This window comes from Silurus aristotelis (assembly GCF_946808225.1).
Source record: "Silurus aristotelis genome assembly, chromosome: 16".
Classification (NCBI taxonomy): Eukaryota; Metazoa; Chordata; class Actinopteri; order Siluriformes; family Siluridae; genus Silurus; species Silurus aristotelis.
Genome location: NC_139589.1, coordinates 6171092 through 6190028, shown reverse-complemented (window position 1 = coordinate 6190028; position 18937 = coordinate 6171092). Strand labels below are relative to the sequence as shown.

General features: G+C 38.3%; 1 protein-coding gene across 8 annotated transcripts in view; it reads left to right on the top strand.

Annotated features, from left to right (window-relative positions):
* The window catches only part of nrg2a (neuregulin 2a), a 95310-nt gene that overhangs the window by 41894 nt on the left and 34479 nt on the right, over positions 1–18937 (top strand). For 5 of the 8 annotated variants that reach the window (XM_083565450.1, XM_083565448.1, XM_083565451.1 and 2 more), the window contains exons 2-3: positions 10840–11002; positions 11433–11551. In XM_083565450.1, coding sequence (XP_083421576.1) covers positions 10840–11002; positions 11433–11551 — 282 coding nt within the window. Of the gene's footprint in view, positions 1–3473; positions 3756–10839; positions 11003–11432; positions 11552–18937 lie in introns of those variants that run through there. The other 3 variants (XM_083565454.1, XM_083565453.1, XM_083565452.1) reach the window with 2 other exon arrangements.

The window sequence follows — 18937 nt, the reverse complement described above, 5'->3', positions numbered from 1 at the left end:
TTAATCTGTATTACATAATACTGTACCGCCCATCTATCGTTTGTACAAAATAGTATTATACCAAACACAACTGTATGTCCCATCGTTTTTTACGTTATTTTTCCAGTCTTTTTCCTTTACAGAATGAAAGGTGATCCCCTTTCTGGCAAACGTTTTCAGCTTGTTCTGTCATGGCCCTCGGAGCTAGAGTGCAGTTCAGCATGGAAAATGAAACAGGCACACCCTGTTGTTGCTCCCATGTTGTGATTCTGCAATTAAGCATGCCAGCCTATTGCAACACGTCTCTGTTTATCACAACATTTCTCCCTCTATCTTTTTTCCCTCTCTGTGCCCTTGCCTCTGCCAATTTCCTTCAACATATGCCAACGTGTCCACATATGTCTGTGCAGTTCTATAACTGGGTCTCCTCAATTTACATGAATGAACTCCAGTGACTTACCTTTTTTTTATCTCACCGACTACACATGCACGCACGCATTCATCCACACACACACACACACACACACACACGCACGCTCACACTCAATGGTGCCAAAGCTACGAGTGTGAGCAGATAACAAGCCACGTCTTGCTTGGCAGTGTGGGAAGGGTGTTCTATTACCCACACCCGGAGTTGCTGCAGATCTGTCATTACCCCAGACAGATTTGCTCGGTGTGAGGAAGCTGTTGGACACATTTACTCATGCACAGAAATATACATTTTTACAAAACACAACCGCCACACACTGTTTAGCTGCAAGGTGGCCTTTGAAGTTGTCAGAGTAGGGTATTCCGCTAAGTGGCCTGACCTGCTGGGACATGACCTTCCTCCACACACACTCACAAGTTCCAAGTGATGGCAGAGGGCAGAGCTGGCCCAATACAGGCTCCCGATACCTCATAATCATGACTCATAAGTAACATTATGATACTTTTCCTCTTTAGCTGTCCCTCCCTTTTTTTGTATATTTGTTTTGTAGTTTCTGTCTCCGTGTAGGTGTTCGAACGAAACCAGACCATCCTTGTCGCAATTAGGAATTTTTTGCCTCAAAGGAATTAATGAAAAGTCTTCAGCAACACATTTCTACCAAATGACAGCGGTACATGTCTTTGCTCTGCTGTGATAGCGTGAGTTTACGGAATGACATCATGGCGTTAGTAGAGACACTGTAATCGGGCAAATCTTCAGCACATAGGCACATCTTGATAGAGGTTCGTTAAAGGAAGCCCTTATGCAAAGACTGTTATGGTCCACTATCTTGTGTTCTTATCTGAACGGAGATGCTATGCTTAAGGGCACAACAGTACTGGGGCCCATCAGAGGGATTTAAGCCCTGTGGCCCTTGGGCCAACAGCCATTTTGTGCTTATCTGGATCAAGCACTTGCCTCATAGGTTGCAGGTGTGTGAATAAGATGTAGTCTTTAATAGATACAACCCATTGTGTAGTAGATACAAGGCTTTGCTTAAAGGACTGATCTGTGAGTCATTATTTTAATTACCATAAAACATTGGTTTGTGAAGCATAAATGTACTCCAAACACAACTAGACTTTGTTAGAGGTTTTAGTCACATTGGTTGTGTGCAATATTGTAGACACAGTAAGTAATTTTTCTTTCCTTTACTTTCCTTTCCTTTCCTTTCCTTTCCTTTCCTTTCCTTTCCTTTCCTTTCCTTTCCTTTCCTGCTAGTAATTATTATGCCATTATAAATATTTTACTATATAAACAAACGTTTGTGGACACCTGACCAGAAGATCGGTATGTCATTTTTTTCACATCCCATCCAACATTTAATCCCCATTTGCCATTATAATAACCTCCATTCTTCTCAGAAAATGTTCCACCAGATTTTGGAGTCTGCTTGTGGAGATTTGTACTCATTCAGCCACAAGGGTGTTAGTAAAGTTAGGTACTTATACAGGGTGAGGTAAAGTGGCCTGGGGTGCAGTCAACAATTTAATTCATCCCAAAGGTGTCAGATTGGGTTTATAGTTTGATAGCAGGCCACTCAAGGTCTTCTAATCCAACCTATTTGAACCTTAGCTGTGTGCACAGAGGCATTGGCATACTGGAACAGTGTTGGGTTTCCATGTTCAAGTGTTGGAAAGATTTTGACTTTGTCCTAATAGCACATAAAGACCTATAATAAAGTGTTGACAGTTTATTAAGAACACGTTCCTGCTCATTTGTCATTTGGTCTATTAATGCAAACATGACAAAAATGTTACACTAACAGCACTCCACTAGATCTTTACAAGCAAGCGGCTGCACCAAATACAGTTCCTTGGCCACTGCTCTTATTTCCTGGAACATTAAATCATCAGTAATACAAACAACCAATACACAAAGACACACATTGCTTCATTTATTAGATCATATATACTTTATGAGTTACAAACATTTACAGACACTCGATAGATCACGATAGTAATGTGTCAGCTAGTAATTTTCACAACGTTTTAAAATAGATTTCATAGTTACAATGAGATTTTATGTATTTTTTCAAATGAACAATATTGATGGCATCTTTTTAAAAGCAAATATATTGTTTTTTACTTGATTACTTGTAGCCAAAGCATTTCCTAAAATGCTATCTTTCTCATTCTTTTATACCAGGTTGGCTTGTCTGTACTTTATGCAAATACTGGCCTTGATAGTGTATGTGAAGGGAAACAGTAAACTCTGTGCATGTGTATGATTTTGCTCCAAAGTCTGCTCACAACACTACTAGCAGGGACACGCTGGGACTCGTTTACAGTAAAGGGTGGGAGATGAACACAAAGCGAAGTGTGGGGGAAGGAGGAAGGGGAAATCAAGTGAACAAGCATGAGAAGAAGAGGTCAAAGAATGGGATGTGGCCCTGACCGATCACAGAGGCTTTTATTTTGTCACAGCTTATCATAAGATCTAAATAGACCTTCTTTATGCTTATTCTGACATTTTATGCACCGTCATAAAGTAAATTTCCTTGAGGAGATTTTTTTTTTTATATTGGTTTGGTCAGGAGTTTGCAAGAGGTTCTAATTTTTTTTAAATAAGAATGCTTTAGGTATCTGAACATAGGACAGAATCATACATTGAACACTGAGGGCACCAGAAATGTGACTTCTGACCTCTGACCTGAGATCAGGGGGAAGGCCCAGAAGGGCAGGTAAGCAGCACTGAGCTGAGCCCCTGAGGGTTCTTTGGCTTATGAGCACCAGCCTCAGGACTCATCATGCTTACGTGAAGCTTTCAGTCAGGGAACAGTTAATTGTCTGACAGCAATGGGAAATACCTCCCATTGCTCCCTCCTTCTCCTTCTATCCCTCCCCTTCTCCTTCTCTTCTCTTTACTCAGGCTCCCCCTCTCTCTCTCTCTCTCTCCCTCTCTCTCTCTCTCTCTCTCTCTCTCTCTCTCTCTCTCTCTCTTTCTCTCTCTCTCTCTCTCTCTCTCTCTCTCTCTCTCTCTCTCTCTCTCTTACTGCCTTCTCTTTCCTGTATTCTCTCTCTGTCACAAGTAGGTGTTTCCCTGCCTGATGGGACCGAGTGTATATAGGGCACGAGTGCTCAGACAAGTTCAGAGTCTTAAGCACGCCTGCCACACGCTCCCCCCTTAGGACTATCTCTGGGTCTCACTGCTGCCCAAGTCTGTCCCTGTCCCTAAGTGGATTTACACTTTTTACGAATCATGTCAGAGGGAAGAAGGGAAGAAGGCGAAGAAGGGAAGAAGGAGAGGAATGGAAGGAGAAGAGGTAAAAAGGAGCGCAAGGAAAAAAACGGTGATCTTGTCCAAGGTAAAGAAAGGTGTGAGTGTGTGTGTGTGTGTGTGTGTGTGTGTGTGTGTGTGTGTGTGTGTGTGTGTATGTATGTATTCATGTTTGTGCGTGTGCTGCCAACAAGGGAGGGGTGTGTAAGACTCAAGGGGAAGAAATCTCACACCTCATCTTGTCAAAGCTTGCTGCTTGCTTTTGTCACACCGGAGGACTTCCTAAGCGGCAACGTGTAGCGGCACATCTGGCCTCTTTGGCCTGTGTTTGTAACTGTGCACAAGTGTGCGTTTGACGTGCGAGCCTCAGTCTGAACGCTCCCTCTTCAAGCGGCTTTGCCAAGTTGCTTTTATGACTTTTACAGTTGATTCCTGTGTTTGGTGTCTTAATTAGTACTTGTGTTGCTGAGCCTGTAAGAATTTCTTCTTTGCCACTTGCCAAGAGCTAATACTGGTTCATCTATCTGAAGGAGGATGCGGTGCTGGGCATCTGCAGCCCTTGCAGCAGTTCAGCTGTAAACTGTAGACCTACTTTTACATTGTCACTGTGATTAGTGTTTGAATGGATGCTTTTCTCTGAGAAGCTCTTTAACAGCTAATGGAGTGCAACGTGCTTGTGCAGTCGCTCTCAACGGCTGTCTAGGGTTCTGCAAGCCTCAGCTTGTCACTGCAGTCTGACCTCGGGGTCATGCAGGAAAAAAAAATTCTCGGCCATAATTTCTACTCAGAACTCTCACATACTCTGTGACACACACTAAAGGCTCTTCTGTGTAAGATGAAATTTTTGGACCAGTTGCTACATGGTTAGAGATCAAGTTTTATTTTGATAAAAAAAAAAAAAAAAAATTTAATCATCAAATTGCATTATTTTGATTTGAAAAAATTTAAATCGTGAAATTGCCATAATCTAATAACACACCCTCTAGGACTTTTCTGCGATTAGTCAAAATAGTTGCACAACAACATTTAGTTCAAAAGACATCATGTACATTAAAGCCTTTTGTAATATCAGTATTACAAATACCTGTATTGCAATAACAATTAACCAAAAAATAATCTATTGTGTAACCCCATACTTGTGTACAACTACTGAAGTGTAGAAACACAGGCCCCTCGAGAAAGCATCATTAGTCCTCTGAACACTTACTTTGATCCAAGATACCCGCATTAGCTAAGTGAATCGTAAAGGCATGGTATAGTATTGTCTCTTGCCTGTCCCCCCTCTTCCCCCCACCACTCCCCATTCATTTCCGAGCTCATCTCCCCTTGTGGGAGGTTTTCTTTTTGCTCTGTAGCCCCGAGGCCCTGCTTCGCGTGACCTCCCTGATAAAGTGCTTTTATTATTCACCGCACTTGTTATTTCTGTTACTTGTTATTTCCTTCTTATATGTTGTGCACTGTATTGTCTTTACACGCAACTGTAATCTAACACAGGGGTGTGCAAGGAGCCACATTTAGTAACTCGTGCAGCTTTCACGCCTGGATCCGTCTTCATGCAATGCTAATCTCCTCTGCTTTGTCTACTGGAAACAAAAGCAAAGTCAGGAAGAAAAGAATGGCTAGGAGACTCAGCATTTTTTCTCTTTGGAGGCTAAGGTTAACCCTGTCACATGCATTGCTTCTTAGCATCAAATTCTTTTATATCGCACTAAATTTAACTTGCTTGATGTCAAACTCAGAGAGTAGGAAATCTTGATGATTCACTCATTGGCCCTCAAACCTAGAGACGGCGAGAGTAAAAAAGAAATGTTGGAGAAATATGTGACAGCTATGGCCTAAATAAAATGTTGTATGTGTGATAAGGATCTGCTGCAGATTTAAAGGTTGTGATGTTTTTGGGATATCTGTTATGGTCCTTCCTTTTTTCAAGCCCTGAGTCTTCATTCTAAATGGTTTGGATGCGTAGCTGCGCTTCTGTTATTCATCATCCTTTGCATTTACAGCTTACCTGTGGAAGATTCCACGACCTGCCATTTCTTTGTTTTTTTATATAAATGCTTATGCCAGTAACTGTCAAATAATGGTCTGAATAGTAGATGGTCTGTAATTGTTAAGGGCCTGTAAAGGCCACTAAGACAAGACTGTGAATTTGAGACGTCATAAAATGTCTTGATGTGAAACGCTTGCAATGGGCACAAGAAGAAAAGACTTTGATCATGATGATTTTGATTAGCAGTTCGCCAATCTCATGTTCTTGGTTTGTTTTATTGGGTGTTTCTACTCTGATATTTGCATCATGGAAAGTATTTGTTACTTAATTTATAAAATTTTTATAATATTCTGGTAATATTTCATTTATTGCGGCTTTTCCAACATTGTGTTTTTGTCTTTGTTGAACCCATCTGGCCCTAATTTAGCAATGTGTGTAAGAACGTGCAAAGGACTCACAACTGGTTAGAGGTCTCCAAGGTACTGGAAAGCCTGAGGGCATAAATTGAATTTAACACTAACATATTTGAGTAATGTGGTGTGGGGTGATTTTCCCCTAACTTATAGCTTTGTAATGCCAACGTCAAAAGACGCAAGATGGTAAAGGCAACATGTTTTTGACGGTCTTAATCCATCATTGTTCTTAAACTTTATCCTATAGTGGTTTTGTAGTAGAAGGTGATTGACGTTGACGTGCGGTACGTGAAACAATCCAGGCTAGCCCACATCGCTAAACGAATCTGTGCTGCATGCCAAAACACACAGATCACTTTCATGTACTGTTCTACAGTACATCGGATATTAGTTTTTCTCCTGTATTTACTCTTTTGTGTAAGAAAAACAATGCAGCGAAATGAATGACTTTACCGATGAATCAGTACAACGGTGCCTTTTAAACATTCAACCTGAAGCCTGAGTAGAATCATAGTCCATAATCATTGAACATGATTCAAAGCTAAAGTGAAATTATGAAATCTTGTGTAAAACACAAACTAGAAAATATTAAATGCAGCGCTTTTCTCCCATTGTTTGATGTATGCTGACCAAGTGACACTGCCTATTATTGCTTTATGCATATGCACACTTTAGTTAAATGAACATATGCACTCTAAAAAGGAAACAGCATATTTTTAATGACTATTGTTCATAATGTACTAATATGTTCCCCACACCATATATGCATATAATACAAATCATTAAGAAGATTTATACCTTTGAATCATTGACGATAATAAAGGGTTTTTGAAAGTGTTTAAGCAGACATGTCATTAGCGATTTGGTTCGCATTTTTAAAGAAGCACAGATCGACCCTGAGGACTGGCCACATGGCAAAATGGCAGAGCGTCATCATTCTCCAAACATTCACTGGTAAATAGCAGTAGAAGAGATGTATCATTACTTTCTGCAGATCTTTTAGCTTCCATCTATTGTTTTGCCTTGTTTGTGTGGAAAAAAAATGGCTCTTCTGTGCTACCAAATTTAAAACGCTAGAACAGTATTGTTCGGAGCATTCAATTGCTGTCAAAACCAATTTTTTTTTCCCGTTTTCCCTCCGAACAACTTCCTTCGCTGTGCGCACTTGAGCAAAAATTGCATCAGTGCACATTCTCAGAATGCAACAGCAAGCTCGTTGTCGAAGAGTTCTTGCGAACAGCAGGAGAGTGCTGGCGAACAGCAGAAATTGGCAGCACTTAATGATGCATCTGAGCATGAAGTGCTGTAACACGGAGTGGCTTTGGAATTTTTCTCTTTTTCCCACCATTTTCCAAGGTGATTTAAAGAGTTAAGACTGAATCTTGGCACTGCCCCTGAGGCTATGCATTTCAGAGTCATTTTTAAATTATGGGCAGGGCCACAGAGAGATCATGTCATGTGTCTCATAAAGTGTGATGGTTGTGTAAAAGGGCTGGTGAAATATGTGAACTGTGAGCTGCTTCGGCCCGTTGATCTACAACACACACGCACACTGGTAGTGCACACATGCACCAGCGTCACGCCTCGGTACTGAAAAAGGGAAACAGGCTCAGGAGTGAAAGCTATATAGAAACATTTCAGTCATAATTAGATGTTTTATCATTTCTTTTAATTAATATTTCTATTATTTGTAGAAGTTTTTTATTTAAAAACTCCCATGGGCAAATCAGGAACACGAGTTCTGTAAGCAGTAAATTGAACCGATTTCAGATTTTTTTTAACCCTTACTGCAGAACAATTAAAATTAAACAAAAAATATTACAAGTTAAATTAAGGCTCTCCGTCTTTATCTTTGGTTCTCCGGGTGAGTAATTTGTAAAGTGCCTACAAGGTTGTCAGTTCAAATCCCAGTGATGGACCTTTGTGCATGTCCTTTAACCCTCAACTGCTCAGCTGCATTCTGGGGTTGTACCTTTACATATGAACTAAATTTGAAGTTTAGAATAAAAACATCTGATAAATGACACATTTGCCATTCAACTGTTTTTTACACTGGTTGTGTGTAGTATTAAACTCTGCTAAACAACATTTTAAAGGTAGTGGCAAATAATCGAAGAAATATTGAATCAAGTATTTAATCAAAAATATTAAAATAAACACAGATTTTGTTTCTTACTGTTGATTACACAGTAGTACATACAAAACAATTTAAGTAAGACATTTTCTCATGAGTGGTTTAAAGACAAAAAAATGTTCCAATGTAATAGTTTTGTCTGAAGTTCCCCTTCTAGAATTTACATTGTATAGTCACCAAATTTGACAATTACCCTTCAAACTCTACAATAATACAAATTTGAATCCAACGAGTTTATAGCTCTTATTTTCATTCAGGTAGACATGTTGGAAAAATTGCATTTGTGTATTAGTGCTACAAAAACACCAGTTTATTCCTTTCAAGAACACTGCAGATTTATCTATTACAACTAAAGCCAGCCTCAGCTTTCATTGTGCACAAGCAAACTGCAAGCCTTTGTGCGTCTACTGGATTCTCGGAAGTGTTAACAATGTGAAAAAAAAGAAATAAAATTGAGCTGCTAGCTTGGCTTTTGACTTTTTTTTCAAGAGAGGCGTAGGTTTTGTCACTTGAAAATGTCACTGGGAATCTGAGAAGGAAAAATATCACTGCTACATTTACAACACTGGCAGTAAAGAATCTGACACCACGTTGTACAATAGTATGCCAGACTTTGTCTACCTCAGCAACATCCTTTGAATGACTAAAATAACCACTAATTGTATCCGTCCTATTTTATGTGATTGTGCTTGTGCTTCCAAGCCTATAACACTAGACACATTTTATATGTATTCAAGAGTTTCGAATGGTGGAGGATTTCACTTTTGAATAGCTAAAGGAAAAGTTTCTTCCCTTCAAATTAGCTAGCTAGCTAAGTCATAAAATAGCTTTAAATACAGTCAACAGATTGCTTTTTCTTTTCTTAATCTTATAATATTAAACAGCAAAAGTGATATTAAACTTTTGTAGATCTAAACAACATATATCCAAAGGCAGAGGGGAAAGCTGGTTATTAGAAAGTAGCCTCATATGTTAATCATAAAAAAGAAGAAGAAATAAAATTCAGTTACACTTTACAATAACAGTACATAAATAAGCATGTACTAATATGTAAACTAAATGTTACTTTATTATAAACTAATGATGAGTTAAGTCATATACTTTGTCAAGAATTCAAGAGCTGCTGTGCTTATGTATACACTGTTCATTATGATATAAAGACAGGAGACTTGTACTGACACAAAAACCAGTCTGCAGAATAGCCACAGTACAGCAGGAGAGGGGCGCAGGCCACTGTAAACACTCGTGGTATGTAGATTTGATGAGAAAGGTATAAATAATCAGGTAAAAAGAGGTGTTTATTATTGTGCCTTTGTGCGTTCCATTAAGAGGATAATTCAGCACCATACATTGGTGTTTGTAATGTATTTAAAATAGTGCACTTTTAAATCACATTTAGCTTAACCTATATTGTTAATTAATACAATGAATAATTAAGAAACATGTAATAACATGTAATTAGGGTAGCCGTTCTGTACATGTGACTCATGGTGTAGTTAAGGTTAGTTCTTCATTAGTATATGCTTTAACTAATCATTAGTTCATAATAAAGTAACATTTAATTTACATATTATTACATGCTCATTTATGTACTGTTATTGTAAAGATTTAACTGAAGATTCTCCTTTTGACAATTTCACCCTGAAATCATGGCCACTTCATTGCTTCTTAATCCTTAGGGAGTTATTAGCATTCTCTGCTCTTAGCACTGTCAATACTGCTGGTCTTCATCTGCTTAACCTACTCTCTACCCATCCTTCTACACAGTCACTCATTGACTTAACACGTCCCTGTACGAATGTCCCATGCGAATGCAGGGCTGACTGATGAAACATCCTTGCCCTATTTTAGCGTCTTACTGGCCGATCTTTGTGTCTGACCACTGCTTAGCCTCGTCTTTTTCTAGCGTGCGTATGACTGTATGTGTTATCTAAGCTCTAATGTTTGATGTTAGTTTGAGTTCTCCCAGCTGGCTCACTGTTTCTCTTTCATGTAATAGCTGCAGACATGTTGAAGGCCAAAATCTACTCCCTGTTTACAATTAATGCGAGAAGCATTAGTATAATCAATCAGGATTTTGTTCTCCCCTACACGCAGTGAGAACGCTGGGCAGTGTGCTTCTTATCACAGAGTCTTTTAAGTGTTCCATTTCACTGTGGGTATTTGCTAGCTCTAATCATCTAATTTATTTATTCAAGAAAAAATATCATAATATTTAATATGACATAATATTTTAACATTGATTGCTACTTTCTTGAAACAGAAATAATATCTAGGAAATTTTACACTGTTTTTCTGTGTTTGTGTACTATAGGTATGAATGTTCACATGCATGGGCTAAGCTTTCCATATGCCCCATATTTTGTATTTTTTACAGAATCAAATTTAATCAAAATCTCAAATATAAAAATTGGTACTAGGAAAAAAACCCAAAAACAAACAGCTGCATGCTGCCAGTTTGTCTGGTGAAACCCGCTGGTCAGATGACCAGAATTGTCTGACTTGCTTCAATTAAGGCACACAAACGTCTCCGTATTGCCATGTGTAATAAATGATCCATGAAACAGCATGTTAGCACTAACACGAAGCAAGCATGTGTCTTAATCTCACAGACTTGTTCTCATCCTTTTTCTAGGAGCTCCTACAATAAAGCCTTTGCGGAGCCCAGTGGTGGTAACGGAAGGTGCTCGCATAACAGTGAAGTGTGAGGCCGCGGGTAAACCGCCGCTGTCCTATAAGTGGTACAAAGATGGCACCATTCTGAAAAAGAGCAAACAAGTCAGGATCAAAGACAGGAAGTAAGTGTGCAATTAGCAATCATGTGTGCATGTGATGTTTTTTGATTCCAAAGGTTACACAAGAATCTTAGAGCGAAAATACACCAATTGTTTTGGGGCACGGTACAAGAAAGCCCCTTTTATTGGTAAGGAAATATAAAATGGATCATATTACATGCAGAGCCCGGGTGCTGCCTTATAAAGTGATTCACATCATAACACATTATTGTTCATGTTTGCCGTTAAATTTACTGCAGACTGGATTGCAGCCATTTAAGAGTCATCTGTAATATAAAGCTTCACACTATAATCCTTTTGAATCTTTGCTTAACAGCACTGTTTGGAACGCTAATCTGCTGTTGCTATCTTTGAGACTGACGTCCATGTTGTTGGGTTCAGGCAATCCAGAGGCACAGTAAAGTCCCATGACTCTTGTATCTCTCTGTTGCAGGAAAAACTCCAAGGTCCAGATTTCTAGTGCTCGGCTGCAGGACTCTGGGAATTACATGTGTGTAGTGGAGAATGACAGTGGGAGTAGCAACAGCACAAGCACCATTCACGTCCAAAGCAGTAAGTAACAAGCTAATTCATAACTTGCTTATAATTAAACGAGCCAATTCTGTCATTTTCTGTCAGTTGTTCAAGTGCTTCAGAGTTCCTAAGGGCGTTTGTACTCCACGGCTCATACAAAAACATTGCTAATAGATTCCCAACCTATCTGCTGATATCACCAGTTATGTGTTTTAATACTTTGTACTGACAGACTTCGCCTGTAACAATAGGAGTTTAAGGGATTTTAAATGTATTTTTTCAGCTAAGTTTAAATGTATATTTTAAATGTAACTTTCTCCCAGGAGTTTTGCTTTTACAAACGCCACATCACCAGAGCTTTGCTCAAATCATGGCCAGAAATTATATAATCATAACATGCCAACACCCTGGTCTTAAAGTACCATTCAGCTGACTGCTGAACAATCATTTAAAAGGCAAGGCATTGAACATTTGCATAGACACTAGGCACTTTGCATTCATTCTGCTATCATCAGGGTTCTGATTAAACACACATATTTCAAAGACTTTCACATGGAGACAATATTTCCTAAAAAAACAGGCTAAGCTAAAATCTTAGAAGTAACCTACAATCCAAAATGGCTATAAATGATCCACTTCTCACCTTCTGTCTTTGGACTTAATTATGTGGTCAGTGTAGCCCTTGCTCTATTTCCTTTGCCTTCTACTGTTGAACACAAGGTGTGCAAACCCTGGAACATTGCCTGAAGCAGAATGCATTGATTGATTTATGGAGGTTTCCATGTGATTAGTAACAGAGTGCTCTGACTTTCCCTTTTTCGGTGGTTAGATGGATGAACGGGTGTCACCTTTTAAAAAGACATGTATAAACAGAAATTGTTTATTTTACAGACCTGGTTTTTGGTCAACAGTATACCACTTTTTACCTTTATTCTAGTGCAAGTTCTTTTTATATTCACTGGACTACATTATTCACCTGGGACTGCTTGTCGTATTGGACATATTTACAATTGAATACTCTTTCTGGATTACTTTTCCGATTTTTTGGTGGTTATTTTTTTACTATACTTTTCTTCTGGATTATTTTTTCCTCTCGGCTTGTTGTTACCTCATCCGTCTGGACTAGATTTTCTTTGCTGAGTTTCATCGTAAATGCTCTGACTGGTGTGTCCTGACACTAACAGTTCTACCTGCCGGCTATGAGCCCTCTTCCAGTGAACCTGGCGCCATGTCGCTATGTGCTGGTGAGTAATTGTGTACCCTCTCATTAGTTACTCACTCTCAGTATTGCTAAGCCTTTCATCCTGCCCCTGATTTTGGTGGTTGAGCTACTGGTGTTGGCTAACACATTTGTACAGTGTAGGTTTGATGTCCTCATCTCCTACTAAGCTTGCTGTCTATTTGTTTTTTTGTGTGCTCTCGTTTGTAAAGTGATCTTGTTTGTAGAGTGATCTCGTTTGTAGAGTGATCTTGTTTGTAGAGTGATCTTGTTTGTAGAGTGATCTCGTTCGTTTGTCTGTGATCTCACTGTAGGTCAGAAACTCAATTTTAGCCACATTTTTCATCAAAAGCTATTAAACTATTCTCCTTTCCGACTTCACAGTTACAACCCACATGCTTGGTTTTGCCTACTATTGGCTGGTTTCAGTTGTTCTGTGATTCTCTTTGTCCTCGGTATACATCTTATTCTACCGAATGCTGCCGGAGTGTTTATTGCTTTGCTAGCAGTGCGACCCCTACAATCTGGTCAAGCAAGCGAGTCCAAAATCAATGGCTATAACCCAAGTTATTGATTTATCCACCCCTTTTGGAAGGTGAACATTCATAGTCACATCAGAAATGATAAATCAGTGTAGGACAACATTTACATTGTTAAATTGCTATTTCATAACCTGCAATGCTTGTCAAGAGGACTAAAACTCTGAATTTTTTAACCTTACTCTTCTGAGCATTCGTTGACCCACTTTGTATCCAGTTATTCAGTCTGAACACTGATCCAGAAAACTCTAATCATATGTTATGTCATACCTAAGCTGTCTTCTAAGTCCATTGGATCTGGTATCTTGAACCTGAAAGTCCTGAACTTCCTGTCATATTATTGTGGCAGCGCTTGAAGGAGTGACTAATCTACTTGTCTTCCTTGATCTATTGTCCTCAATATTTTTATTTTGCTAGACTATAATGAGTCATGACATTCTTCTGCTGTGTCTCTAAAATAGAGTCTATGGTTTGTTCATTCAGATCTATCTACATATGCTATTTGTACCTTAGTTATTAGTCCATTTTTGTATTCATCTTATGTGTTGCCACTTATGATGTATTATTATATTCTTTGGTTTATTGATGGTTTACAATTGGAGCAAGTGCAAGGCCCAAGTGCAACAGAAAGTCTTAGGGGTTGGTTGTTTATTACTGCCAGAGGTGGGCAGTTGGATATGAAGTTTTGTAGGTTGAGAAATTATATATTGATTAAAATTGGAGCATATAGGACGTGATGCATTTTCTGTGACCTTCTTACGTCAGTAATGGATTTATCCTGGTCATTGTATTGGTCAAAATGTGTTTATATTTTTACAAAGAGAATCAATTATGTTTGCACACACTGCATTAACTGTATGAGCAGATATAATAGAATTGAATTGAATTCATTTTTATTTGTATAGCACTTTTAACAATGGCTTTGTCTCAAAGCAGCTTTACACAGATAACGTGGAATTGATCAAAAGGGTCTGAAATACGTTATTCTTTAGTAATCAGGAATAAGGAATAAAATCTTAATAACATTTCCTTGGAAATGCTTTAAAGCCTGGTTTCTGTGGAAAGCAGGTGATTCAATATCAATACTCTTAGAATGGGTTATTTGTTAAAGAGTGAGCTGACAGATCTCCCTTTTCTCCCAAACGACATTTTTTTTTACCTTATTTTCTTTGCCTTTGTTATTTTATAATGTAAAGTGGTCTTCACTGTGGTAAAGATGTTACATTAATTAAAACGATAATTTATTGGGACCCACAAGGTTTCCTCTGTTGCTTTTTTACTGCCTTTTTGCGCAGAAGCTGTTTGAACAAGACAGAGCTTATTCCGTTTGAAAAACAGCTTAGCTGCCACATTGATTTTGATGGAGTCGTCCATTGGGCACACCCACTGACAAATTATTTCCTCAGGGGTGTATTAGTCTTGTATTAGTTTTTTATTAAGCTTTTGCCAAGTTATGAGACCTGGTTCCTCTGGGGCTGCCAATGACATCTGACACATATTGTGCATGCTTTTCTTTTGGAGACAGGTTCAGAGAAACATGCTGTCATATTTTTTTGCTATCTATGAATTGTGAATTATGAATGTGCTTGCTATAAGGTGATATTGTTTGCAGATAATTAAATGGCAACCAAATTCAGTTTTTAAAACAGTTAAATAGTAAGTAAGTAAGTGCAATGCTCGAGCAGTTTTAGCAAAACTACCCAGTTGTTATCTTGATACAAAGAATTGTGATATTATAAAGAATATTCTATACTGAGAATACACTACTTTTCTACATACTCTGTTCAATTTATTTTGATCTTACCACAAAAAAAGAGGTCATACCCTGATTAAACAGTCTTTTTGCCACCATGTAGTAGGATAGTATAATAATTGAGGTGTCAAAAAAACATATACAGCTGTTGCCTTCTCTTCCCACCTCTGTAACCATTCATTGCTCCATGTTGCCATCTCTGGTATGGCATGTGCAATTTCCACATGAATGTAAAACCTGCTCAAGGCCACACTTTATGCACACTTGCATTGACAGAAAGCATATTATCAGGATATTAGTGGCCAATCCAAAGCTGAAAATCATGATACATTAGGAATCACTAAGGTGATACTTCACTTAAAGCTGTACCTCTGTCATGGTTGCAAATGTTAAGAAATGTCACTCCAGGCAATTTCAAATGTATAGCTTCAAATATTGATACCTGTTTCAAAAAAGCTCAAAAGTTTTGCTTAATTCATATTAAGAAACTATAGAAAACAGTTAGGACTGATGGTGTAGTAAAGTTGTTTTCAGATTCGAATTTATATTTCAAATATACATGATGGGTTGATTTTGTATAACAAAGCACATGTGGTGTTTATTATGTTATTATGTCTTATAGCAGAAGACTGGATGGCTGCCCTTGCATTGAGACTTAATAGGCTGGGGAGGGTTGAAGGCCATGCTTCTTAACATAACATACTATAGGCAGAAATTCCAAATTCAATTCCAAAAGAAATTCCTGATGTTGTGTATGTGTTTATATACAGGCTGTCAAATTCAACACGTTAATAACGAGCTACGCAAATTCCTTTTAACGGCACAAATTTAAGTAACGTGTTAACTTAATGCAGCGTGCATTCCTATTTTTAATTAAAATATTCATAAATAAATATGAAAGGGGCAAAATTAAAACCTTCAACTCAACACACATTTATTCATGATGTCCTTTCTTTACTCAGATATTTTTTTTTTTATTAACTCCACCAAAAATTATTTTTTATCACTAAACATTTGTTTTATTGGGTCAAATCAAGCACCAAAATCTGCCATAAAGCACACATTAAATTAAACAATGAAATGATTTATGTAATTTAAAAACACCATTAAACATAAAACATTTACAAGAATATTTTCTCTTCATGCTTTTTGTTGTTTGGTTTCACTAATATTTAATATGCTTTTGCATAAATTTTATTTATCCATGCCCATGGTGATTAGAGTAAATTTAGAGTAGTTGATTAAAAACTTGAAAAGTATTAATTTAAGGTACATTCAGAACAAATAAAAATGTGAGAATAATTTGCTATTAATTAATATTTTAATTGATTGACTTTTTTATATATATTATATATATATATATATATATATATATATATATATATATATATATATATATATATATATATATATATACATACATGTACATGTACATATAAGTGTTTGTGTGTGTTCATGTTATTTATATAAGGCTTCTCTCACATTTGTAAGTGCATAGTTGGCTGCCTTTCCACAGTGAGGTTATCCCAGGCATCTTTAATATACTGTATAAGGCTGATTAAGTTGATGGTGTGTAAGCAGTACCATTCCAGTTTCTCTTAAAAGTCACATGCAGAGCAGGGGTGCTGCAGCATTCACTGCATGCATGTGCGTGCGAGCAAAGCAGGCATATATATCTGTGTAGGTGTGCTTAAGTAATTTGAAACAAGCCCAGGATTTCTAGAATGGTTGTGGTATGTAGTTGAAGGAGCGGGATGCCTCCAGGCTGGGATACACCCACATCAGCCTTTTCAACATATAGCAACCTTACTAAGAAACACAGAGCGAGAGCAAGAGATTCAATACAGAGGCAGCCAAGCGCACCCCAGCCTTAGGTGGCATTAGATTAATATAACAGTCCAGAAAATACCTTGAACTTGACAATGTTTCATAAAATTGATAAAATGTTTTTCCCAGCCTGGTTGAGCATGACGGGGGGCCCTGAAGATGAAGAAAACTCTTAACATTTTCATCACTATACTGATCTGCCACACAGCAGGGTGCTTTCGTTAGGAGGGGGGACCTTAATTTATTCGGCACGCTGACTCGGTTGATTTCCATCCTAAGGTCATCAGTGAAATGGCTACTGCTGTGAAAGGCTGCAGTGCTGCGAGGCTGATGCAGCAGCATGGAGCCGCAGTGCTTTCTGTGTATGTGTGCACGCTTGCCCAATGTGGGGTGGAGGAGAGAGTAGGGGTAGGCGAAACAACAAAGAATGAGAGGGAAATACAGAGGATGAGACCCAGCTGCTTTGCAGAGTAACTTGCCTCCAACTCATTTTGTAGTGCAATCTTTGAGACTTGGCTAGTGCTAATCATAAAACCTAGAGACACCATGTTGGATTTTTAGGTATGTATTGTAGGTGCATGAATGCATCATCCAGCTGTAAATAAATTTCTCTTTGATTAAATACTAATTTGATTTTTACAGAATATGTAAGTAGCTACTTGTAATGTAACTGCCCATGTTGTAGCAGGTCGTCTCGATGTAGTAAAGAAGTGGGTCGGTTTCATAAATACAATTGCTGCAAAGACTCAGGTTTAAAATTATATTAAATAAAATAGTACAAAGTAGATATTGGTAATTATTTACATTATGGAGGTAGTAGGCTGATAAATGCCAGCATGAGTGTGTCTTCACAGTCATTTATTAAACAGGTGTGTCTGAGTCATTTCATTCGAATTATTGAACGTCTCTCCACAACCCCAGAAGCTTGTCGATGTATTACTTACTCGACTGGTATAAGTATGCACTCAGTGTATACTGGATGTATTTGTGCAGTCTAAAGGCATGTTCATTCTTGTGTCACACCCTTTGCTCATAGAGGTTTCCACAGAAGGGGCCTCATCTTGTGGATCGTGGGTCGCCCCAACTGATTTTTAGGATTGTACATGCACACACAGACACACACTTATACAAAGCACTGGTTTTTCCAAAGATAAAGTTGATTGCACCCATTAATAACAAAGGTCAATGCTAAACGTGTGAAAGTCTGAAAAAAGGTTAGCTAAAGCTATCCAGGGAACAAAAGACAGAGCGAGATCTTAGGGCTACGGTTAATGAAGACAAGCAGACGCCATCATCTTGCTTCAGCCACAGGCAGTCTGGCATGGCTTCCTCTGAATACCAGTAGGTGTAGAGGAATTATGACCCAGTATCGCAACCACTTGCATGGTGGTCCTACACGTGTGCATGTGTGTGTTGAGGTGATCTCAAGATGTGTTCGGGGCATAGGTCACTAAAAAAGGTGAAACCTGACAAAGAGTGAGGTCTCGGGGGAATGTGGATGCCAATAGAGAGCAAACATTTGTCATTCAATAGCCTGTAAAAAAAACATTTGTAGGTATGCCCTCGTACTTAGCTTGAGCCTCAACAGTGCATGTTTAATAAATTAAGTATATTTAATGAGGTATAGATTAAACTTAAAGATATTTTTACATTCAAGAAGTGAAAGCATCCTCTATGAACCTTTTGTTACTGACCCTGATCAAACTTGGTCTTCAGTGCTATTATATTTTAGGGCATGCAACCATGAGGTTTTAAAAAAGTCTGATAAATGACACCTGTTTTACACATGATGCTGCCTGTAAAAGAACAGATGAACATGTACATTAGAATCCCAAAAAATAATGAGCAGCAAAGGTGTTTGGTTGTTGTTTTTGTACTGGAGCTATGCTTAACACTGTAAGGGACGTTCCTGGCCTTGAAGCAAACCCGTGCCTAAATTAGACCAGATGCCTCAAACCAGATTGGGTGGCTTATGTGAGATTGACACGGCTACCAATAAAAATTCATAAAACCATGTGTCAAAGCTAAAAATAGATGTAGCATCTGTCCGGAACTAGTTTTGTATAATCGGGTTTGTATGTTAATGC